The sequence below is a fragment of the Mobula hypostoma genome, chromosome 5 (genome assembly GCF_963921235.1).
Source record: "Mobula hypostoma chromosome 5, sMobHyp1.1, whole genome shotgun sequence".
Taxonomy (NCBI): Eukaryota; Metazoa; Chordata; class Chondrichthyes; order Myliobatiformes; family Myliobatidae; genus Mobula; species Mobula hypostoma.
The window spans coordinates 149788684-149815422 of record NC_086101.1 but is presented as its reverse complement, the minus strand read 5'-3'; the positions used below and the strand labels follow the sequence as shown (position 1 = coordinate 149815422).

The window sequence follows — 26739 nt, the reverse complement described above, 5'->3', positions numbered from 1 at the left end:
GGCAACTTTTTTACCCAGATTTTGTTCAGTGTATGGAATAAGCTGCCAGAGGAGGTGGTTGAGCAAGGGTACATTAGCAACATTGAAAAAGCACTTGGACAAGCACATGGATAGGAAATATTTAGGGACATGGACCAAAAGCAGGCAAATGAGACTAACTTAAATCAGAATCTTGGTCAGCATTAACCAGCTTGGCTGAAGGACCATTTTCTAAGCTGTATGGCTTTCTGGCCCTATCATAAAATTGTAACTGATCATCAATTTAAATAAATAAGTAATGTCTGGTAAAGCAGTGGATGTTTGTCACTTGATTGTTTTGTTGGCTTTATATTTATCTAGCAGCTTTGTGAAGAAATAGAAAAATTTGAAAGCACTCAGTAGACGCGACAACGTCTATGGAAACAGAATAAATATCCCAGCTTAAAAATGTTGTGTCAGGTCTGGGATTGAGGAATGAAATGTCGTCAGCCTGAAATGTCTGCTGCATTATTCTTCTCTTAGGTGCTCCTACACTTTAATCTTTTTAAATCCATTTCTGATTTTATTTCAGACTTCTGGCATCTTCAGCTGTAATGGCCAAAGCAACAATTTAGATTTTGCCTGCAAATGCCACCTCACTCACAAGAAGATAGCATTAACCCTTCTGCTTGTTGTTTCAATGTGATAATAGTTTAAATGACAGGAAACAACAAAATTGGATGACTTTAGTTAAGAGGAGAGATTGAACAGACTGTTTGAGAGATATGGAAACATGAGGGGAACCCACAAAGCAAATGGTAAATATATCAAAAACTGAAAGGGTAAGAGACTTAAAGGGAATTTGAGAAATAACCTTCACAAGTGGTGCATTTTTCCCAAGTCCAAAACGTCAAATACTAGAGGGTGCATTTAAGGTGAGATGGATAAAATTCCAAGGAGATATGCAGGGCAAGATTGTACAGAGAGCAGTGATGCTTGGAATGCAACCACAGAGATAATGGTGGTGTGAGATGCAGCAGAGGTGTTCATGAGGCTCTGAGACAGGTACAAGAACATGCAGAGAATGGAGGGATATGAACCATGTGTGCAAAGAAGGGATTAGGTGTCATTAGCTTAATTGGTTTGGCACATCATGGGTTAAAATGTTTTTTTTCTATGTTGTACTTCTCTATCTAGAGCATTGTTGGGTTCTAAATAACACTGTTTGAATGGGTAGTGGAGGAAGATACTCTCACAAAGATTAATAAGTATCCAGATGAGAACTTAAATCATTGATGCACAGAAGGGAACAGAACAAGTACTGGTAACTAAAACTGGTTGATAGTCAGCAAAGATTTGATGGACTGAGCGACTTCTTTCTGATCTTTATGATTTCATAATTCCAAGAAAGTCCTGCTCTTCTACTCCGTTGGTTATTTATTTCTGACCACAATACACAAAACATTTTTGACATATCATATTTACTCTCCCTTCCGTGGAAACCACTGAAGCTCTTTGTCCTGTTGTTTGCAACACATTTGACAGATAAAATCCATCAAAATCCGGAAAGGTTCTTCCCCTGAGCCTTATCTTCTTGCAGCAGAGAGTAGCAGTCTTGGGTCAGTGATGTCAAAATTCATTCTGTAGAAGGAACTAGTGTTGAAATCAGTTCCAACTTGATATAACACAGGGTACAGACTTCAATATTAATCTCAACATCCCAATTTATCCTTTAGAAGGGTGATGAACATCCCATTTCAACTGCTGCAGTGCATGTGGAGGAAATACCTGAGTGTTTTGCCAGGTCATCTCAGATGTCAACTGAAATTCAGCCACCTTGCTCTATGCCTGTATTCACATATTAGCCAGATCAAGTAAGGATGGACAATGTCCAACAGTGAAAGACAATGGCAAATCAAATGGGTTTTTAATGACAAGCCAAAATGTTTTTAAGTATAGCAAACTGATAGCTTTGTGGATATTGTTAATGTCAGCAGATTTCTTTATATAGATTTATTCAGATTTGATTTTAAGTTCTCCTACTGCCACAGTCGGGTGTGATATCCAGTCTTTGGATCAATAGTGCAAGCCTCTGGATGGAAGTCCAGTTAATTTAAGTACTATGCACCAAATCCTCAAATTGCTGTGAAGGTTACTTTAGTCATGATATTTTACAAACTCTCTCTGGGGTAGGTTTGGAGATTTCGCCAATATATCATAGCTTGCAATCCACTGCTGGTTCAAGGTCACAAGTAATCCCTTAGAAACTGTATAAAATTCCCTTACCCTTGCCAAAGAATAGCAAAAATGGGAATAGGCTCACACCTTGCAAAAATTGCAGGCTTCTCCATTGTGCTACATGCCTCTTAGTAGATTTATTCGAGAATAGATTGCAGCTAGCTTTGTTGGTCAACCTTAAACCAGAAGTCCTAACTTTAGACTGACCGTATTGGCAAAAGTAGTTGCAGCTTCGGACAAAAGGCATGACCAAGAAGAGATATCATTCATCCTTCTACCACTGTCACCTTGTATTACCTGCAGGAGTATGAATGATCTCGATTCTGAGCGAGAATGAGTTTGTAATACACAGAACCAGTGCCACAAGGTGATAGCTCAACAATTCCCAAACCTCAGCTGAAGGACGGATTGGTGGTCTCTGGTGAGCCCTGTACGATGTCATGATTCAAGCAGACTGAGTCTGGGTGAGAATCACATGGCTTTTTAACTTAGAAATCTGATGATTCACAACAACACCGGGGTAGTTTCCCCATATGCACATCGGAAACACATCAGAGGCTGTATTTTAGTGCATTGAATGAGAATTGGGGTGGCTTTACTGCTGGCGAACAGTATCAGAAGGTGAATATCACAATCTTCCCTTCTACATGATGATACACAGAGTGCCTATGAATTTAATAAAGACCACCAATGGTGCATAACACTGACATTTTTATTAGAATTCATTTGTAACAAATGGAACTTGTGTCAGCAAATAACCGATTTTCTTACAGACTTTTTGCCACCAATGTAACCTAAGTAAGAAAATAAAAAGCACGCTTTTCAATCTGTAAAACATTTATGCTAACTACTAATTAGAGGTAATTGTATGATTCTTTGAACAAGCCATGTTACATTTTGTTTTGTTCAATCTATGCATTCAAATGAGAGTAGTGAACACAGTCTGTTTTACTTTGAAAATAAAACCAAGCACTTCAAACTTGAATGGAAAAATTCACAAGATGGGCATGGTAGAATTTGAAGCCATCGGGAGATTTGTCAGAGTATTTGGGCATCATTGCAACCACCTTTTCTCTCTTAAAATTCTGTGTTATTTACATAAACACCTAGAGTGAACGCATAAATTACACAGGGGTTCAAGTAGCATGTAATTTTGGGTGTAGAATCACGAGGGCCATGCATAGTACAAAGTTTTGGAAAAGTGCACATCTCCCTGGAGGACTTTAGACTTTTGCAAAATGGATAATTAAGAAAAGAAAGCAACAACTAATATGAGAAAATAATTTGCAGAAGAATTGCTAAATTAAAATATACTTGTATCATACAAATGTTATCTATCTGAATGCAACTAATTAAAAAAATTATATATATATTTATATATATTGCCTACATAGGTTAATGGTTAAATAATCATAGCACCTTGTCAGCTTTCAAAGAGCGAAAAATATATCTTCCTGCAGATTATGAAGGAATTTGCAGATTAAGAGGTTTTAATAAGACAGTGATGTGGAATGGGAGACAGTGAGTGCAATCAGGAACACACATCAATGAGAAGCTAGATTAAAAAAGCAGCAAATACGCTGGGCATTCTTGACAACTTACTCCTTTTATTGTAATTACCCTGGCTACCACATTCTGATTTTCAGTTTAAATACTTCAATTTTTTTAAAATCAGCTCTGGGGGAAAAATGCATTCCCAAACAAGAATTCCATTGGAACATTTTCTCACTCAACATGTTCTTATGATTTCACAAATAGCTCTCGGTACAAAACAGATACTTTGCTTTTAATTGACATACAGTAATTGGACAAATATATGAACAGTTATACTTGGCAACCTCAGCAACTCGGCTCAATACTGATCGAGGTTAGGCTGGTGGTTCTTAACTAGGTAATGGTCTGTATCGCATCTCACAGGAATAGTTAGCAGATTGTTAATTTTACAACACGGAGAGGTGCATCAACATGACATAAACGTACGGCTTCCATCCTGAGGTAGCCTTCTGTCATCTTTCTTATTTTAGAAAAAAGTGCTTTTGTATGATTTTGAAAAGTTTTTGACCTCTGAGAGGAAAGAAAACTAAAAAAAAAATAGGGTGATTGGTCTCACAGACAAATTGTAATGATTCCTGACATACCTTTCCAACTAATTTCAATGTTCTTGGTTCTTCTAATGCAAAGAACCTGTTAACACTGTGGCTTGCCTCACACTACCATTGTGCTTGCACTTGCTTGAAAAGCAATTGGAAAAGAACTAAGAAAGGGAATCTAATTTTCATATATAAAAAGGCTGAAAACTCTAAATATGACTGCTGTATCAAGGACAAATACATTAAAAAAAATCTGTTGGTTGACTCAATGAAACAACTGAGACCCAGTTGACCGTGGCACTATTGATGAAGAAACTTCAACCATTTTCCACAGAACTTATTTCTGCTATCTAGATGTAATGTAATGTGATCACCTACTGGATTTGACTTTAAGGTACACAAAAGACCTCAATACACTTGAAGCACTTCAATTCAGAGATAGAAATTAAATGCAAAGTATGTACACAATAGTATAATAGTGTCTAATTTGCATATAAAGTTATCATTGCAATCAAAATTAATGCTTAAAGAGGAAGGATAGTCTGCGTTCAAATCACTCCCATTTAGCAGAACAACATTTATTTTGATCTTCCAGTGACATTTCTTTCTGGTGAGGAGATGCTAAGTCTGGCTTCCGTTTGTTGCCCGGGCACCCTTTCAGGGTGTTCCAGACTGATAGTTACAGTAACCGACAAGGAATGGCAGGTTCCTAGGCATTGTGGAGCCCCTGATTTTGTGTTGGAAGCTGAGAATCCAGCAATGTCAACTGCAAGGTTTTCCCAATATTTGGGACATATTCTGCCTCGCACAATTCTGCAGGACTCCCAATTCCTGCAACCATCAGCTCTTAGCCTTGCCTCAGAGGCACTCTGTAGCACTGCTGCTTTTCGCAGTACAGCCACACTGGAGCAGTATTTGCCCTTTTCCTATGGAATTATACAGGTGTTACTGACTTCAGAGCAAGGCTTCTCGATAAAGTTAAATTCTACTGAATCTGCAAAAAAAAAACACAAAACTCTGTAGACTATGGCTTCAAAAAATGTGAAATGCTTTGAACTGTTATCCTCCCCTCAAGATTTTCCATCCTCTTAAAGAAATTAAAAGACTTTCAATCCCATTTTAGCTCTGAAGCAGGGATTACTTAATCCAAGTATATTTAACAACATGCTCACTATAAAGTATAGAAGCAAAATGAAAGTCCCACGCTAAAAGTTTTAAAACTTATTTGCTTTTTTATATGCAATTTATTGCGTACATGTGCAAAGATACGTTTCAGTATATCATATGAACCTATTAAACATGGATTACTAAGTTCATTGATGTGCATTCCAGTAGACACTAACTTTTCACCATGTCATCATGGAAGCCTAGACAACTAATTATTATTCAGATGGAGGTTACTAGTGATATATTTGGCGAGCTATTCAACCACATCTTAAAATCCTTGACATGGATGATCTGATGAATTCAGTAGCAGCAGCTTTATACTTTGCCCCTCCCTGATGATTCCATAAAGGCCCTTTTTCATTTAATGTTATTAGTTGATTTGTTTATTAACTGACTGCTAAGGGCAAGTTTCATTAAAATGAAAAACTCAATCAGACCATTATGTGGTAAAAGATAAATAAAAGGACTGCACAAAAAATGTGCATCAAAAATTTCAAATTATTTCCGTTTCTACAGCCAGATACATACATCATTTCTACAGCTTAAAAAAAGCTACAGTCTGGAAAAAACATATGAACAAATAAGCAACTTTTTAAATTCACTTCATTGAATGATAAACTTTTGTTAAAAAAGGGAAAGAAGTTTACACAGTTAAAAATGAAGCACAGGTCAGCAGTATATTACAGTACTAAAAAACTAAATCAGTAATTTGAACATTCCCTCCCTCTTAATAATTAGTATGAGCAAATGGTGGAAAGGGGTGATACTGAAGCAAACGTGTCCTACTAGATTCTTAAGTCAGGAACTGGCCTTTTCATAACATTTTTATTCCCTTGCAGACATAGTACTCTCAAGATTCAGCTTTGCAATCCTTTCTCCACAGTTCTCAGACATTCCTTGCTCAATCTCAGTCTTCTTCAATCAGTTCACCTCCATTTAAATCATCAAAGTTGAATCCTTGAGTTCTCTGAACAATTCTTTTTGGTGCCCCATCAGAAAGGATTCTCCTCGTCTTCTTAAGTTGGTTATTAAATTGCCAATTCTTGGTCCACCTGGAATAGTTTATTTTTAAATTTCCCCTGCCCCCCCCCACTAATTTATCTTTAGCTAGGAGTAAGTAGTACTTCTCAAGCACATTGTATGGCTCAGAAGAGGCTTTCTGGATCTTAAATGGCCTACTGTAAATCCAAGGTGGATCGGGTTTTTATGTTGCATAGTGATCGAAGCTTCCAAGGTACTCCAGTGCAGCTCGATAGCAGAACTGATATTGATCCTGCAGAAAGACAGTAGGAAATGAATTTCCAATAACAGATCTCTAAATACAGTAAATGCAGCAGCTAAATTTCAGAATGAATATGTGAGAGCAATATAGTTCAGCAACGTGCAGCTCGAAGGACCTATGATTGCTATGTGCCGGCAATATTACAGGAATGTCATGCAATCCATGTAGTTTTAAAGGCTTTCTTTGAGATTAAGCAGCTCTGCAAACATTAGCCTTTGACACTGGACAGAAGTCAAGTCTGTATTTTTTTCTCACGTGATTGATCATCATTTTGAGTATGTGCGAAGTGCATCTTGAAGTACCACTGAACCACAGACCTCATTTTGTTGCTTTGAGATTAAACGCTAGAGCTGCCCATGGAACTCAGCAGAACTGATCATGCTTTTTGGAAATGGTACTGGCAGATTGGAGATCATTATGCATAACATGACAAGCCTTTGAAACAAAACCCTCATCTAGACACTCTTAAGTGATCTGTTGAAATTCCTCTCCACCATCTTAGAAGTATAGATACTTTAAACAAGTGGAATGCCTCCTATAAACTGAACCTATTTGAATTTCAGATAGCTAATTTAAGGGTTCACTTGGTCAATATCTTTTCATTCCAACAGCTATTACTTCAAATATTTCCATCATCCTTATAAGGAAAAAGACTTCAAGCATTTACCAGATAATTGGCTAGCAGCTTTGATCTAGCTCAATTTACACTACAAAAATCCACCAACAGAAGTCGTTAAAGAGTTCTTCCATTCATCCGCACATTTGACGGGACATTGTGGGCTTTTCAGTGTTGCAGTAAACAGTGCTGTAGCTAAGGGTAACTGGCACAGGAAGAGTTGAGGCCAGCAGGGATCAGCCATGGCCATACTGAATGACAGGGCATATTTGGGGACCTGATGGCCTCCTCCTACTGCTAATTTCCTGTATTCTTGTGCCCTTGGCATTTTAAACAGGCTGGAGTGAGTTATTGTTTCAGCAATGTGGGAAGATTTCCCAGGTCAAGATTGAGTGCACCTCATTCTCTCCTTTCTAACTTCCACAAGTAATTGATAACCTCCAATTCATTTTGCCCTGGGAATTGAGACCATGCTTCAATGTCTTTACACTCAGTCCTAGGAATACACAGCGATTACTTGCAACCTAAATGAAAGAAAATAATACTCGAATGTCATCTGAAATTCAGCTTGTCAGATATGCACAGAGCAGATACTCTCCACAAAGATAAGGTGTTCTGTTTTTGGCTAAAGTTACTTCATTAAGAATCTCTTCTGTTTATGCCTCTTTCTTTGCAACTGCCAAGCATATTCTCCTAGTGATGGTGTGTGCAGTGACAATTTTGTCAGTGAAAAATGGGAACATGAAACCAGGGTATTTGTTGCCAAGGTCTGATTAAAAATAGCACCATCTTCTTTCATTGATGAACAAAAATCACAAAATTTGGCAGCTCAGTCTGCAACTGTCATCATTGTTATTGCAGATGGAAACCAAAAATTGTTATTCACAAAGTTACAGTCAATGCATTCTCCAAACTAAGTATCAATGTATTTCTGCTCAATGATTCCCCTCTAACATTAAATTGAAAAGGAAAAGCAAACTGTGCTTTACTAATGCACAGGTATCATTCTAGTGATTTCCTCACTTCTTCAGTTGCAGCCAATACCACTCTTTACTTCAGTATTGTTCTTGGAAAAGCATCAGAACATCTCAACCGATATTTATGGCTGCATTTCTCTTGTTTTGCAATGCTTGTCCAGTCGAAGCTCATTTGCACATAGTTGTGAGCATCTTGATGAACAGACGCTCATAATGTGGAGGGGAGAGCACAGACAGTCTGACCCTTCAGCCAACGAGTCCATAGTGACAACCATCTACACTATTCCCACACCAATCAAATTTCATTCTTGACACGTTTCCTTCCATTCCTAGATTATAATGGTACTATATTCTGCATTCTGCTTTCTTTACAGTGTACTTGTGTTTGGCATTATCTACCTGATGGCACGCAAACAGAAGTTGTTCTCGGTATCTCGGTACACGTGACACTAAGGCACAGGTAGTAGAGCTGCTGCCTCCTGGCACTGGAGACCCAGGTTCAATCCTAATCCTCGGGTGCTGTCTGTGTGGTGTTTGCACACCCTCCCTGATACCGTGTGGATATCTTCCAGCTGCTCCTGTTTCCCCCTCCCCTGAAATCCCAGAGAGGTGTGAGCTGGTAAGGTAAGAGTAAATCACTTTTGTTTCAAAAGCACCCTTGTGTAGGTGAGTGGGGCAAGTTGATGTGCATGGCAAATGCAAAAAGGGATTAATTTAGAACTAGTGTAAACGGGTGGTTGGTGTGGATGTGTTTTTGGGATGGCACAGTACTGTAGCGGTTAGATTAACGCAATTACAGTGCCATTGATTGGGTTCAATTCCACCATCATCTATAAAGGGTTTGTACGTTCCCTGCGTGACTGTGTGAGTTTCCTCCTATGGATTCTTCCTAAATTCAAAAGGTATACAGGTTAGTTAGTTAATAAGTCACACAGACTTGTTGGGACCGAAAGGGATAGGTTCCCCTTGTCCTCATCTACCACCCCACAAGCCTCCATATCCAGCAGACCAATCTCCGTAAATTCCACTATCTCCAACAAGATCCTACCACTAAGTGCATATTTCCCTCCCCTGCCTTCTGCTTTCCATTGATATCGCACTCTACATGACTCCCTTGTCCACTCATCACTCCCCACTTATCTCTGAAAGTGTGACGAGTAATGCGTTTGACCCCATATCTCCTCCCTTACCATCATTTGGGGCCCGAAACAGGCCTTACAGGTGAGGTGGCACTTCCCCTGCGAATCTGTTGGGGTCATCTGCTATATCCGGTGCTGCCAGTGTGACTTATTCTACATCTGTGAGACTCAATGCAGACTGGGGGACTGCTTTGAGAAGCACCTTTGTTCTGTCTGCTGCAAAACACAGGATTTCCTGGTGGCCACCCATTTCAATTTGACTTCCTGTTCCCATTCTAATATGGCCTTCCTTACTGCCATGATGAGGCTAAACTTGGGTTGGAGTAGCAGCACCTCATATTCCGTCTACGTAGTCTTCAGCCTGATGGCACGAACATTGATTTCTCCAACTTCTCACTCCCTTCTTCTCTATTTTCCTATTCCCCATTCTGGTTTCTCTCTCACCTTCTCTTCTCCCTGACTTCCCATCATTTTCCTCTGGTTCCTCTCTTTCTCCCTGGTTTACTGTCCTCACACAAAAAAATTCCTTCTTCTTCAGTGCTTTCTCTCTTCCACCTATCCCTTCCCAAGTTCTTATTTCATACTCGCTCTCCCACCCAGCCACCTTCTCCTTCACCTGGTCTCACCTTTCACCTACCAGCCTGTAACCCTTCCCTTCCCCAACCTTCTTATTCTGCCTTCTGCCCCCTTTATTTCCAGTCCCGATGAAGGGTCTTGGGCCAAAACATCGATTCTTTACCCCCTCCGTAGAAGCTGCCTGACTTGCTGAGTTATTAGAACATCGGTCAGTATAGCACAGGAACAGGCCCTTCGGCCCACAATATTGTACTGATTCAACATCCATAGCCTCCCTCATAGTCATGTGCCTATCTAAACGTCTCTTAAAAGTCTCTAATGTATTTACCTCAACTATCACTTGAGGTAATACGTTCCAGGCACCCAACGCTCTGTGTAAAAAAAACTTGCTCCTCACTTCTCCTTTAAAATTCACCGCCTTACCTTAATTGCATGCCCACTGGCATCAGACATTTCAATCCTGGGAAAAAGATACTCTCTGTCTACTTTCCCTATGCCTCTCATGACCTTATAAACCTTTATCAGATCTCTCCTCTGCCTCTGCCACTGCAGAGAAAACAACCTCTTGTTATAGCACATGCCTTCTAATCCAAACAGTATTCTGGTAAAGCTCTTCTGCACCTTCTCCAAAGCCTCCACACCCTTCCTATAATGGGGCAACCAGAACTGTATACTATACTCCTGGTGCAGCCTAACTAGAGTTTTATAAAATTCCTCCAGCACTTTGTGTCTGTTGCTCAAGATTTCCAGCAACAGCAGAATATTTGTGTTTAAGTTTTCCGAGAAGCTTTTTGATTCTGCTGGCCCAAGTTTAATGAGTGCTTTATAATCCAGAGGATTTCCTTGCAGCATTGGAAGATGTTTGATGATGCTGCCAGACTGGCAAGGGATGAATCACATGGTGCCATGTCTCCTGATACAAAACACTAATCATGGCTGCACTCTTCAAACTTCTCTGAATCCTGTAGTTCATGCCAGAATAGAAACTCTCATCCCAGTTCATAATTCCCTTGCATCCTGCATGAACTCCATTCATTCCATTCATCTTGAATGTAACTGCAGGATCTGGAGGATGTGGCAGCCAACAAACATAATGCACTCCTTCTGCAGAATACAGTACATGATGCCAGAGAAAAATCAGGCTGCCTGCCAGTACTCCGCAATCAACAGCAAAGCAGAGGAAACAGTGACCATCTCTGGCATTTAAACTGGCCTTGCTTAGAGGGATGGAGAGATCGGTCTCATTTTACTGGTGCTAAACGTGTTTTGGTAACTTGTTGGACATGCCTTTACCGATGAAAGCCAGGCTTCACCGGTGTCAATGCAGGCAGGCACTTGCACAGTGATTCACTAGATGATATCCTCCCTTAGTACTTTTATAAGAATATGTATTTTTGTTATCCTTATTGTTTTGAATCATTCTTCGAATACAATATAACACCAGACCTAACAAGGATACAGAGTGGTGGATTCAGCCATTTCCATCACATGGGGCAGCATGGCAGTGTGGTAGTTAGCACAATGCTCTACCCAGGTTCATTTTCCACTGCTGCCTGTAAGAAGTTTGTACATTCTCTCTGTGACTGTGTAGGTTTCCTCTGGGCACTCCGGTTTCCTCCCACAGTCCAAAGACTTGTCGGTTGGTAGGTTAATTGGTCATTGTAAATTGTCCTGTGATTAGGATAGGATTAAATTTGGAGATTGCTGTGTGTCAAAAATCGAATGGCCGGAAGGGCCTATTCTGCTCTGTATCTCAATAAGTAAATAAATTGACGGTACAGTTCTCCTCACTGTCATCTATGAGAGTGTAGTGTTGAATATAGGCATCCGTTAGTCTGGTGAGACCATGGATTTGCGCCTTGGAAGGTTTCCAGGGTGCAGGCCCAGGCAAGGTTGTATGGAAGACCAGCAGTTGCCCATGCTGCAAGTCTCCCCTCTCCACGCCACTGATGTTGTCCAAGGGAAGGGCATTAGGACCCATACAGCTTGGCATTGGTGTCGTCGCAGAGCAATGTGTGGTTAAGTGCCTTGCTCAAGGACACAACATGCTGCCTCAGCTGAGGCTCAATCTAGCGACCTTCAGATCACTAGACCGACACCTTAACCACTTGGCCACGCACCAACACCAGTGAATAGTACACAGACAAAGTTAGCAAAAAACTCACAAAATATAGATTTCAAACTCCGTGAGCTGTGGACGTTGGTTCAGCATGAAAGTATACAGGAATTGCAAGCCTGAAACACTGAAAACTAAAAATATGCATTTTGCTCAATGAATTAATCATTGCAAGACTGATTCTTCTTGGAAAGCAGGGTCTATTAATATTTTAAAAACTTGCTCCATGTGCTCAGCACTGCTGATTAATAGGAATGAAACATTTCTGACACCCCAACTCTGTTAACATAGGAAGTGGATGGGCAGCAAACTTGTGCCAGAGAATTCACCGTGCACTTTGCAATGGATTGTCTTTGAGGGGAGCAGGTGATGTAATGGAATTGGTGCAATGGCTCCAGTTCATTCACCACCCAGGTATGATCCAGTCATCGGTCTTTGACTATTCCTTAAATGTTGGATTTGCTTTCACTTTGTGCCTGAGGAGGTGCGCCCAATGATGAACTATTGGGTGGTCAGTGGGGGCAGGGTGGTTGAATGTCATGAGATAATCCTTATATAGACTATTTATAAACAATAATCAGGAGATAATGTGCTTGACATTATGAGAAAGGAAAAGGAATTTCCACCTTCTACCACCAGCAAGAATCAAATGTGCACAGGTTCAGGCACTTGGCACTTGTGCATGACTCTGGAGCCTAAGGTACCAAGCTACTATCTGCAGGATTATGACTGTATGCCTCCATGTCAGAAACCTGGCTGAACATACCAGACAATTAGGAGCATAAAGAGGCAATTTGTTCCCTCAAGCCAACTCTACCATTTATTAAGATCAGGATCCATCTCCACCTCAGGGCCACTTTCCACCACTTCCCATTTCCTTTGACTCCCTAGAATGACTCATGGACTTAGGTCCCAAACACATTTGGGAGAGAGAGATTCAACCTCTGTGTGAAGAAATATTTCCTCATGTCAGGCCAAAATAGCCCACCACTCCTTCAAAATCTATGGCCCCTGGTTCAAGACTTCACAGCCAACTAAAGCATCTTCCCTTACTTGCAACATCTTGACCCTGGAAGAATTTGGCATGTTTCAAGCTAAGGCATACCATATAGGAGCAGAATTAGGCTATTCTGTTTGTAAAGTCTGCTTTCTTATTCAATTGCAGCTGATTTTTAAAATCCCATTCTCCTGCCTTCTCCCTGCAATCCTTAACCCCTTTACCCATCAAGAACCTATAAATCCAATTTAATAAAGCCAATGACTTGGCCATCTCAGCCCTCTGCGGCAAGGAATTCCACAGATACATCACCCTCTGGCTGAAGAAAATTTCCATCAATGTACTGTCTTCTCATACTGGTTCCAGGGATGGTAAACTGGATGCTAGACTTCAGTTGCAATCTTATCAAGGCTCTCTACAAATGCAGAATGACATCCTTGGTCCTGTACTCAAATCCTCCTACAATAAAGGGCAAGGTACATATGGCTTTCTGATCTCTTGAAATACCTGCATATGTGCTATCAGTGAGTTGTGCACAGGCACTTCGTCCCTTCGTCTCTCACCATTTCAAAGTTTTTCTGTTTTGTGTTTCAAAGTAGATAACTTCGATTAGTTTGTCTATATATTCCCTGGAACCTATTTACACTTCCTTCTCAGTCACAATCCCACAGAGTTTTACATCATCAGCAAAACTAGAAATATGACATTTGGGAATATTGTATTTTGGAAAAACAAAAAACAAATAATTTTCCCCCAGGAGAAAAATAATAAATACCAGTAAAGATGTTTTTAATTGTTGGAGGGGGGAATTTAAAGGTGATAAGAGGGGCAAATTTATTTATTTATTTTTACACAGAGTTGTAAGTGAGTGGAATAGGCTTCTAGGCGTAATAGCGATGTGAGAAGTCTGGTGGAGTTTCAGAACCTTCCAGATAGATGCATGAATACGAGTGGAATAGAGGGATCTGGATAATACTCAGGAAGAGCACATTTACTATACATTGGCGTGAAGATCAGCACATCTGGGACCGAATGCTACTCTGTTCTGTGTTCTCTATTAGATGAGACCAGTATTAGATAGTGCAAATATTGAAGCATGTGTATAAGGAAACACTTGTAAATCCAGTCAACATCAGTGAGAGGACAGATTCTGTTACTTTTAGCTAAAATCTGTAGTACTGTGAACCTGGGACCAGATCCAAATTAATTTTGTTTGAAAATCTATATATAAATTTGAAAGGACCACATCAGGATTTGGCTTGGCTCACCATTCAGCCAAAGTGATGGGTAATGTAATTGGCTCTGCACACTGAAGTATTTTTTATTTAATGCACATTTCACTATTCTAATTTCTACTAAGATATTCTTGTGTTACTGCCCCTCTCCATCTTGATTACTGCCCAAATTATTTTCCAACTAGACATACTGGAATGCTATTTCCGTTACTGTCAAGGGTGCTCTTGATTTGGTTACCAGGATGTACTTGCAAGGAATGTAGCTTAAGTCACCCGATATTCAAATCAGTTGGCACCAACTACAGATTCATTAAAGTAACAGAGGGCCATCAACTTGCATCTTTCCACTCCGCAATGCTACATCTGCTCTCATATTATGTCAGACCTGAGAAGTTTCTTTGGCTTTCACCATCACAGGATGAATGATACCATCAAAAACCCAAAGTACAGTCGACAGAATGCACTATGGTTGAGAATTAGTCACTTTCACCAAGCTTACTGGCCGCTTACCTTATTTATGGTAAGGGCTACCTATTGGTAATCCAAGTCCTGCACACTGATAGCCAACAATCCAGCAGTTGTCCCATGTAATGCAACACGATTGTCCTCAGACCCTGCCACAGTTCATCTATAAATTGTTGATCCTTTGCCTTAGTATATAAAAACCTTTTGTTTCAAATGATCCATCAAAACGGATTGTTACCAATCAAGCTTTAGCTGTTAACTCAGAATGGAAACCAATTAACCCGAGAATCAATTTACTTTATGTAGATTAGAATACATTAGAGGTTAATATTTTAAAAAATAATTTGCTTACCTCTGTCTGCACCATAGCTGGCCGTTGTGTTCTAAGCATTTTGACAGTCTGAAAGATATCCACAACACCCTCATACCTCATTCTTTCCAGTACAATACTAAGTGTTATAAAAACACCAGTCCTCCCAACGCCAGCGCTGTGTGAAGACAAAGAAGAGTTAATTAAATGACAATCAAATATCTGAGAGACTGCATTGGTAACAGTTTCTCACACACTAAGCAATTATTAAATATAATACCAGACCCTCTATGTTTGAATGCTCTATTAACACAATAGGCGGTGAGGATTTTCTAAGCACCAGGGATCGTAAAGAATCTGTGAAGCATGTGGTGTGTTAGGCTTTCAAAAGCATGATTGATTTATTTGACAGTGTTCACTTTTAATTGCTATAATGTAAAAGCATCTATTCAGTGAACTTCAACAATAATGGGAGGTTTTCCACGTACAGACACTGAAGGCTTCAATATTGCTGTGAAGCCTGTAGAAATAAACCACGTTGTGAAAGCACTGTGGTCTTTGTTAGCTGCATTTTGTTTTGAGTTAAATAATGCTATGCTCTTTATAAGTCTTATGGTTTTTTAAAATGCCCTTCTCAATCTAACAGACACAATCTACAGTTGTTTCTTCTTTTAAAATGGTGGTGCGTCCAGATGCAGCAGCCACTCCGGCTCCAACTTGTTGTTCGTCCTTTATGTCTTTCTTCTGATTGTAAGACACTGCTAGATAACAAGAACACCGAGTACTGGAAGGCTACCTAATTAGCGAGTTCCTGGACAGTGGGCGAGTTCCTCAGCGTGGGTTTATTGCCCACCTCGTCATCGTTTGCAACAGACACCCAGGGAGACGCCGTTGGCAGCGGTGTGGAAGGAAACAGAAACACAGAAAGGGGACTGGAATTCGTGCAAGACTAAAAGCAAAACCTTTCAGGCAAGCTCTTCCATCAATTCTACTTTCAAATGTTCAATTACTGGATTACCGGTGTCTGAGATGGAATCAGTGTGAGATGCAGGACAGCTGTGCACTCTTTCTGATGGAGACATGGTTCAAAGATACAACCCCTGAAGCAGCCATACGGCTAGAGGGTTTCATCTGTTTTCGGCTGACAGAATTGCTGTGATCTCTGGCAGATCCACGGTGGAGGTATTGGTCATCTGTGTTGATAAGAACTGGAGTTTGAATGCACTGGTAATGAAAACCCACTGTTCGCCTATGGTGGAGTTCACAATGGTGAAGTACAGGGCCTTCTATCTTACAAAGGGAGTTCACTGCTGCTGTGATTGTACCTGGATACATTGGCCACTGTGCCAGTGCTGGGGAAGTGCTGCATAAGCTCTATGGCGCCATCAGCAAACCACGCATCCCAATGGTTTCTTTATGGCCAAAGGAGATGAAACTGGATAGCTGCTTCAGGAGCTACGTTTCATCGGCTGGAGATTTCAACCATAACTTAAAAACAGTCCTGCCCATGTTCTATCAGCATGTTGACTTTCCTCCCAGAGCTGAGAACACACTAGACCTGGTTTCTACCAACATTCGTGATGCACACAAAGCTGCACCCTCACCTTGGATACTCTGACCAATTATCTGCTATGCTAATTCCTGTACACTGGCCACTGATTAAACTTGTCAAACCAGTTCAAAAGGAGATAGAGACCTGGCTCGAAGGAACAACCTCAGCTTTGTGGGAGAGTTTTGAAAACATGGACTGGAGCACGCTCAGAGAGGAGGCTGCCTACAACCATCCCATTAACATTGACGAATAAGCAAAATCTATGACTGGCTATGTAGCGATGTGCACTGTTGTAAACACATCGATATGAGGGCAAATCAGAAGCCATGGCTGACAACAGAGGTCCCAGCACGGCTGAGAGACTGAGTTCAGATCAGGGAGTAAGTCAGGTCTCCAGTCAGCCAGAGATGTGCTTTTCTGTGCCATCAGAAAGGCAAAACGGGATTATTCACTTAGAATACACAGCCATTTTTGTGACACTGGAAACATAAGGAGTACGTGGCAGGGCATTCAGACCATAACGGACTACAAGTCCACTCTGCATGGCAATGACAGTGATGCACCTCTTCCTGACAATCTTCTATGCTCAGTTTGATGCACGGAATGATGTGCTGGCGAGGATGATCCCCATTCTGCCCAAAGAGCAGGCACTCTGTCTGCAGCTGATGTGAGGAAGACCCTAGTCAAGGTCAATCCGCGTAAAGCGGGGGCCTGATAACATACCTGCTTGGGTGCTGAGGGGCTGTGCAGCCCAGTTAACTCAGGTGCTAAGGCATATTCAACATCTCTCTGGATCATGCCTTCTGACCCTCAGGCTTCAAGGTGATCACCATCATCCTGGTGCCCAAGAGGGTGACAGTAACCTGCCTCAACAACTACCATCCAGTGTCACTGACCTAAAAAATAATGAAGTGCTTTGAGTGGCTGGTTATGGATTGCATTCAATCCCTTCTTACTGCTACATTGGACCCTTTCCTGTTTGCTTATCACTCAAATCTTGAGTAGTCAGGGCATGAAGGGATATGGGGAGAAGGCAGGAGACTGGGGCTGAGAGCAAAAATGATGAAACGGCGGAGCAGACCCAATGGGTCAAATGGCCTAATCCTGCTCCTGTATATTATGGTCTAAATTGGTCCACTGATGATGCCATAGCTTTTGCACTCAACCCTGTCCTGGAAAATGGTGCCTCATGCCAAGAAGCTGTTTATTGACTTCAGCTCATCCTTCAATATGATCATTTACGATCATCCCACAGAAGCTGATGCGTAAACTGTCCTCGTTGGGTCTCAACACCTCTCCTTGTAACTGGATCCTGGACTTCTTGACAGAAAGGCTGCAGTCAGTCTGAGTTGACAGAAACATTTCGAGCTCCATCACGCTGAGCACCAGCGCTCCCGAGGGCTGTGAGTTCAGCCCGCTGCTGCTCACACTGCTAACACGTGACTGCACTGCCACATCCAGTTCAAACCAATTCATCAGGTTCACTGATGACACAACATTGACCTCGTTAACAACGATGATGACGGGATGGCGTACAGAGAGCAGGTAAAGCAAATGGTAGAATGGTGCTTGCACAACAACTTGAGTCTCAATGTGGACAAGACCAGAGAGACGACTGTGGATTTTAGGAAGGTGCAGCCTTACCACTCCACACTGCACATACACGGCTCCTCCATGGAGAAAGCTAGGAGCTTCAAGATTCTGGGATTTTGCATAATGGATGATCTCACCTGCTCCCTCAACACCTGGTCCTTAAAGAAATCACAACAGCATCTCCACTTCCTGAAGCTTCGCTCCTCCTATTTAAACTAATTTTTACAGGAGCACCACTGAGAGTGTCCAGACCAGCTGCATCAACATCTAGTATAGGAATTGCAAGGTATCTGACTGCAAGTCAATCCTACAAAGGCTTATGAGAACTGCTGAGGGATCGCTTTTCCACTGACTATATAAAAGAGCAGGGCCCTTAGCATTGTCAATAATCCCTCCCAACTGTCCAACAATGTCTTTGATCCCCTACCATCAGGCAACAGTTACTGTAGAATTAGGACAAGAACCGTTAGAATGGGAAACAGCGTCTTCTGCCAGTGTTCAGATGTCTGAACTCCTTACCACCACCCAGTTCTCAACATGTATGAAGCACCCGCAGTGTTATACTGTTTACTTTTTATATTGTATTGTATATGTACCTTATCATTTGTTAATTTATTTGTGGTAATATTACTTCATGTGTTATGTGTGTGAGTTATATTTACTGTATTGTGCACCTTGGTCCAGAGGAGCATTGCCTTGTTTAGCCGTATACATGTGTACCGTGGAATGACAATAAACGCATTGTTTCACCCCTTCTCTTTTAACCTTCATGCTTTTATTCTTAACCCACATTTTTCAACAATGACAGAATGATGCATTTAAAAAGGTAATTTAATGGGATAAAGATAATATGAGGAAATAATTTGTCCAAGTTATTAATTTACCAAATCTGCCAATTGTTTCTGTTGAGGTGAATGTAAAGAGCTAATGCCCTTTGTGTTTATGATGAGGAGGGTTCTGTTGGGATGAAAGATGGAAAGCCAAGCAGCCAAAAGTAGAAAAGGGAACAGGAGCAAATACAGTCGGGAGATGATGGGGAATAATTTTGAAACCTCAGGGATCGCTATAAGTACATTTGAGGGGAATCTGAAGTTTATAGAATGAAACATGAAATGAGAGTTTTAGACAGAGCTTTACAGATGGAGATGCAGAAATCCTGTTTGAAGGGAGATACTGAGAAAAAGATTGTCATCAGATGATGGCCAAGTCAAGTCAAGTCACTTTTTATTGTCATTTTGACCATAACTGCTGGTACAGTACACAGTAAAAACGAGACAACGTTTTTCAGGATGGCGAAGGCACAGAGTCTTCCACTTCATTTAATTAGTCAATTTGAGGTAGATGTTTGTTGTTTGAGCTCACAGAAGATAAACAAAAACAGAACATAAGGAGTAAATTCTAATCCGCTTCATGCAATGGGAACTTGTTGACAATATCCTGACATTCTTCTCAGTCTCAGTTTCAGACGGGGTCATGATTATAAGGAACTGAAATGGCTCTGATGATGAACTATCCACAGTGTCCTTATAACCCTCGGATGCAGCCTGCAGCAAATTGCCAGTCAGCAGCAGTAAAGCTTTCTAAATACCCTGATATGCAAGCTGGGCGTTTAGTCCTCAGAACACGCCAACTAAATATCAATGCACTGAGCTCTCTTCCAGCGACCCAAATACTTCAAAGGTTGCAATAAATACCTTCCAAAAATTGAAAAAATATTTTAAAGCACTGATGAACTGCAGTTCAACTAAATAATTCCCATACAAAGGTAAATTTGTAAATTCTGGAAATACTTAACAATCCACGGAGAGAGAAATATTTCACATCAAAAGCCTTTCATGGACCTGACACATCATGTCTATTTCTCTCACCATAGATGCTGCCTGGAGCGGGCTTTCAACATTTTTCATTTTTATTTCAGATTTCCAGCTACAGCATAATTTTGCTTTGGGAATAAATGCATAAAGTCTTGATTTGAATTTAAAGAAGAAAATTGAGGTAATTGCAAATTGTCCTGCGAATAGGCTAGTGTTGGCGCGTGACCAAGTTGTTAAGGTCTACTGATCTGAAGGTCACTAGTTCAAGCCTTGGCTGAGGCAGCGTGTTGTGTCCTTGAGCAAGGCACTTAACCACACATTGCCCTGCGACGACACCAGTGCTAAGCTGTATTGGCCCTAGTGCCCTTCCCTTGGACAACATCAGTGGTGTGGAGAGGGGGAACTTGCAGCATGGGCAACTGCCAGTCTTCCATACAACATTGCCCAGGCCTGCGCCCTGGAAACCTTCCAATGTGCAAATCCATGGTCTCACGAGACTAACGGATGCCTATAGGCTAGGATTAAAGTCAGGGGATTGCTGGGAGGCATGGCTTGAAAGGCCGGAAGGGCCTATTCCATGTTGTGTGTTGATAAGTAAATAATAAAGTTGCCAGACCTGAAGGAGGGGGCAAAATGTAAAGTTTCCAAATTCGCTGATGATACAAAGATGGGTGAAAGGACTTGTTGTGATGAGGACATTGTGATCCTGTAAGGGAATAGAGACAGGTTGAGAGATTGGATGCAAACCTGGCAAAAGAGTTTAATGTGGGTAAGTGTGAGATTGAGCACTTCAGTAAGTGGAATCGAGAGGTCATTATCTAAATGGAGACTGAAAATGAGTGAAGTTCAGAGGGATCAAGGTGTTCAAGTACATGAATTACAAAAGGTTAGCAGGCAGGTCCAACAAGTAGTTAAGAAGGCAAATGGCATTTTGGGCCTTTATTTCAAAGAAGTTGTAGTTTAAGAATTTGTGGGTGCCATGGTTAGTGCAATGTGTGGGGTATCCCCGGGTGCTCTGGCTTCCACCCACAGTCAAAAGATATACTTGCTAGGTTAATTGGTCATTGTAAATTGTCCCGTGATTAGGTTAGGGTTAATCAGGTCTGTGGGGTTGCAAAGCCGGCATGGTGGGAATGGTCAGAAGGGCTCAATCCACACCATTTCATTAACTAAATATGAACAAGGAGGATTAGTTACCATTGTGCAAAAGACAACAAACTGTGAAAATAAACAAACAAGAAATATCAAGATCACAAGATGAAGAGCCCTTGAAAATGAGTTCATAGGTTATGGGAACAGTTTGGTGATGGGGCAAATGAAATTGAGTGAAGTTATCCCCTTTGGTTCAAGAGCCTGATGGTTGAGGGGTCATAACTGTACCTGAACCTGGTGGTGTGAGTCCTGAGGCTCCTGTACTTTCTTCCTGATGGCAGCAGTGAGAAGAGAGCATGACCTGGGTAGTGGTGGTTTCTTATGGCTCAATGGTAGGGAAGGCTTTACCCATGATGGACTGCAGACATTTCCTTACTCAGAGAGAAATGACTCTCTGGAATTCCTTGCCCCTGAGTGTGGCTAAGGCCAGATCATAAGATATATTAAATATATCTGCATATTACGAGATCACAGGGTTATGGGGAACTGTAGTTGAGGGTAGTAGAGTTTGCCTGTGATTGTACTGAATGATGGAGCAGTTTTGAGTGTCTATTACTGGTGGTCTATTACTGCCCCTATTTTCTTGTGTTCTAGCAACATCACATCCCTCTCTCCATCAAATGGATTCTGGCTTCTTTATTCCAAGTTGATGAAATAATATTTTTTCTCAGAACAGAAGATTCTCTAGTACCTGTTCAGAATTTCAAAGAACGCATTGTGGATTTGCAGAGTGGATTTAATGTCTTTGAGTTGCGATGGTAAAGGTTCCATTGGTATACCAGCTGTTTGAACAGCAGCCAATCAGAGATCAGCAGTGAGAGAAGAGGCAACTCATATAGGTCGGCAAGCGTGCATTAAAAAATAGTGCTTCAAGGGAGTTTCAGTGTTCCAACAATGGCCAATCAGAGATCAGGATTCATTAGCAAGGGCAAATAAAAATAAGGCAGGGCAAGTGGAGTGGCTGTTGTTGGAGTGAACACTATTAGAGTGGGGATTTGAGGCTTTCGGTAGATTTTTTTTCCAGTTCATTTTTTGTTTCCTTCTTTATAATAGTTAGAGCAGTAGAAAAACCAGGCAGGATAGTTGAATGGTCCTCTTGAGGGTTGTGGGAAGGCAGGGAGACTTCCAGTATCCCTGATGACTTCATCTGAAAATGCATCCAGCCACAGCTTCTAACAATTCGCGTTAAGGAATTGGAGTTGGAACTGGATGAACTCCAGGTCATTCCAGAGGCTGAAGGATGATAGGCAGGACATATAGAGAGGAAGTTACACCCAAGGTGCAGGACACAGGAACTGGGTGACAATCAGGAGGGTGAAAGGGGTGAAGCAGACAATGCAGAGTACCCCTGTGGCCATTCACAACAACAAAGGGAATACCACTTTGGATACTGTTGGGGTGAATGACCTAGCAGAGGAAAATCAGAGCAGTTGGGTTTTTTGGCACTGAGTCTGGCTCCATAGCTCAAAATGAAAATGGGAAGAAGAGGGGAGATATGGTGATTGGGGATTCATAGCTGGGGAAACAGAAAGGAGGTTCTCTAGGTGAGAACGAGATTCCTAAATGGTATATTGCCTCCCAAGTGCCAGGGACTGGGATATCTCAGATTAAGTCCTCTGGATTCTTTAAGTGGGAGGGTAAACAACCAGAGGTCATGGTACATATAGGTACTGAAGACATAAGTAGGAAGAGGGACGAGGTTCTGCAAAATGAGTTCAGAGAGTTTGGTGCTATGTTAAAGGACAGGACCTCCAGGGTTGTGATCTCTGGATTGCAACCCATGCCATGTGCTAGTGAGGCCAAAAATAGGAAGATCATACAGTTTAACACAAGGCTAAGGAGTTGGTGTAGAAGGGAGGGTTTCATATTTTTGGATCATTGGGCTGTTTTGCAGGGAAGTTAGGACCTGTACAGAAGAAATGGTTTGCACCTACACTGGGTGGGGGGGAGAACTGATATTCTGGGGTGCATCTATCTGAATGCAAGAAGTATTGTGGGAAAGGAAGATGAGCTCAGTGCATGGATCAACACGTGGAATTATGATATTGCAGCCATTAGTGAGACTTGGTTGCAGGAGGGCAAGACTGGTAGCTCTATATTCCAGGGTTGTGTTGTTTTAGATGTGATAGAGCAGGAGGGATTAAAAGGGGAGGGATGGTGCTACTACTCAGGGAAAATATCATGATAGTGCTCATTTGGGACAGACTGGAGAACTCATCTGATAAAGATTTATGGATGGAACTGAGGAATAAGTATGGTTTAACCACGTTAATGGAGCGACATTATAGACTATCTAACATTCCACAGCATTTAGAGGAACAAATTTGTAGAGAGATCACAGAGACAGAAACATGGTTGTGATAGCAGGTGATTTTAACTTTCCACATACTGACTGGGACTCCCATAATGTAAAAGGATCAGATGGGATCGAGTTTGTCAAATGTCTTCAGGAAAGTTTCCTTACTCAGTAGATGGAGGTCCCAATGAGAGAGTGTGCATTACTTGACCTTCTATTGGGAATGAGACAGGGCAGGTGAAAGAAGTTTGTGTAGGGGAATACCTTGTGTCTTGTGATCATAATGCCATTAGTTTCAAGGTGAATATGGTAAAGCAAAGGTCTGGTCCTCGGGTAGAGATTCTAAATTGGAGGAAGGCCAACTTTGATGGTGTTAGAAAGCATCTGACAAATGTGGATTGGGACAGGCTGTTTTCTGGCAAACATGTTCTTGGTATTTGGGAGGCCTTCAAAAGTGAAATTTTGAGAGTACAAAGCTTGTCAGAATAAAATTCAAGGATAACGGTTTTAAGGAACTTTGGCTTTTGAGAGATATTGAGGCCCAGGCTAAAAAAAAGAGGAGATGCATAAGTGTAGGCAGATAGGAACAAATGAGGTTCTTGAAGAGTATAAGAAATGCAAGAGAACATTAAGAAAAAAATCCACAGGTCTAAAAGAAGACCTGAGGTTGCTCTAGTAGACCGGGTGAAAGAGAACTCTAAGGAATTCTACAAATATGTTAAAAGAAAAAGGATTGCAAGGGACAAAATTGGACCTTTGGAAGATCAGAATGGTAGTCTATGCATGGAGTCAAAAGAGATGGGGGAGATCTTAAATGGATCTTCAACGGACACAGAGTCTATAGAAATGAGGCAAAGCAGCAATGAGTTCATGGACCCTATACAGGTTACAGAGGACGAGGTGGACAAATCCTTAGTGCCTGACAAGGTATTCCCTTGGACACTGTGGGAGGCAAATGCAGAAATTGCAGAGATATTTAAATCATCCTTAGCGGCAGATGAGGTACCTGAGGACTGGACGATAGCCGATGTTTTTCCATTCTTGAAGAAAGGATCTAAGAATAAACCGGGAAATTATAGGCTGATGAGCCTGACATTAGTAGTGGGAAAGTTACTGGATGGGATTCTAAGGCACTGTGCATGTGAGTATTTGGATAGACAGGGAATGATTAGGGATAGTTAGCATGGCTTTGTGCATGGTAGGTCAAACCAGTCTTATAGAGTTTTCAAGGGAGATACCAAGAAAGCAAGGCAGTGGATGTTGTCTACATGAACTTTAGCAAGGCATTTAACAAGGTCCCACATGTGAGGTTGATCAAGAACATTCAGTCGCTTGGCATTCAAGGTGAGGTAGAAATTGGATTAGACATTGGCCTTGAAGAAGAAGCGAGAGAGTGGTAATAGATGATTGCCTCTCTGACTGGAGGTCATGACTAGAGGAGTGCTGCAGGGATTGGTGCTGGGTCTGTTGTTGTTTGTCATCTGTATCAATGATCTGGATGATAATATGGTTAACTGGATCTGCAAATTTGCAGATGACACCAAGATTGTGGGTGTTGTGGGCAGTGAGGAAGACTATCAAAGCTTGCAGCAGGATCTGGACCAGCTGGAAAAATGGGCTGAAAAATGATAGATGGAATTTACTGCAGACAACTGAGGTGTTGCACTTCAGAAAGATAAACCAGGGTAGGTCTTATACAGTGAACGGCAGGGCACTGAGGAGTGCAGTAGAACAAAGGGATCTGGGAATACAGGACAATAATTTATTGAAAGTGGTATCACAGGTAGATAGGGTCACAATGAAGGCTTTTAGTACATTGGCCTTCATGGGTCAAAGTACTCAGTACTGGAGTTGGGATGTTATGTTGAAGTTGTATAAGGCACCGGTGAGATTCAATTTGGAGTATTGTGTGCAGTTTTGGTCACCTTCCTACAGGAAAGATGTAAATAAGATTGAAAGAGTACAGAGAAAATTTACAAAGATGTTGGTGGACTGGAGGACCTGAATTATAAGGAGAGATTTAATAGGTTAGAACTTTATTCCCTCGAAAGTAGAAGATTGATAGAGGTATACAAAATTATGAGTGGTTTAGATAGGGTAAATGCAAGAAGGCTTTTTTCCCCATTGAGGTTGGATGGGACTTACAACTAGAGTAATCTGTTATGGGTGAAAAGTGAAAAGTTTAAGGGGAACATGAGGGGAAACTTCTTAGAGGGTTATGAGAGTATGGAACGAGCTGCCAGTGCATGTGATGCATGCAAGCTCGATTTCAATGTTTGAGAGAAGTTTGGATAGGTACATGGATGGAAGGGTATATGGAGTTCTACGCTCTGGGTGCAGGTTGGTGGGACTAGGTAGTTTAAATGGTTTGGTACAGATTAAATCGTCTGAAAGGCCTGTTTGTGTGCTGTAGCTTTTTCTGACTCTATAAACATTGTTTTCCAGATCTCATAGATCATGAGATACCACATTTAACTCCATAAGGAATTTTTGAACCTATGACATCCCATGTCCAGGAAAGATTCCTTAATGTTTATATTCAAAAGATGTATGGTGCAGCAAACTTGCATGACATTTTATGATTTGTGTTGCATGACACCAAGCTAACTTTACAGTGCATAATTACATACTATGTGATTGGACAGAAAGGAGTTACCCTTTAGCTTTAACTGCATTCTTGGTTCAGCTGATCAAGGTAAGGTACACTGAAAAGATTACTCACCTACAGTGAACACTGATGGGTCCATCCTGACCAAACTGCTCTTTTGTCTTGTGTACTTGGCCAATGAAATCAATGAACCCTTCTCCAGACTTTGGCACTCCTTGTTCGGGCCAGTCAGTGAATTGGAATTGCCTTACTGTGCGTGACTGGCCATCCTGTTTCATCCAAAAGAAAAGAAACACAATATGGTTGGATATAAACCAAAACAGAGATCAAAAGAGAAAACAGTATTTCCATCATTTTCTGTTTTGAAAGAAATCTAAATTTCCAGATAATATAATGGTCAGAAACACTTGTATAACTTCATGCTTTGCTCTGGAAGATCAAGTAACTTGAAAGACCAATTAACTTGATATGACAATTTGAAATCATGCGCTGCTGTTTTTGATATTATGCATTCTTTAATTTCAGAATAATCAGAATCAGGTTTATTATCACCGGCAT

General features: G+C 41.2%; 1 protein-coding gene across 13 annotated transcripts in view; it reads right to left on the bottom strand.

Moving 5' to 3' along the window:
• Positions 1-2896: 2896 nt before the first annotated feature.
• LOC134347072 (receptor-type tyrosine-protein phosphatase delta-like) overlaps positions 2897-26739 on the bottom strand; it is a 2469925-nt gene continuing 2446082 nt past the window's right edge. For all 13 annotated transcript variants that reach the window (XM_063049175.1, XM_063049163.1, XM_063049170.1 and 10 more), the window contains 3 exons: positions 26296-26450; positions 15209-15344; positions 2897-6726 (listed from right to left, as the gene is read on the bottom strand). In XM_063049175.1, the coding sequence (XP_062905245.1) occupies positions 6658-6726; positions 15209-15344; positions 26296-26450 (360 nt within the window). In that variant the 3' untranslated portion in view covers positions 2897-6657. The remainder of the gene's footprint in view (positions 6727-15208; positions 15345-26295; positions 26451-26739) is intronic.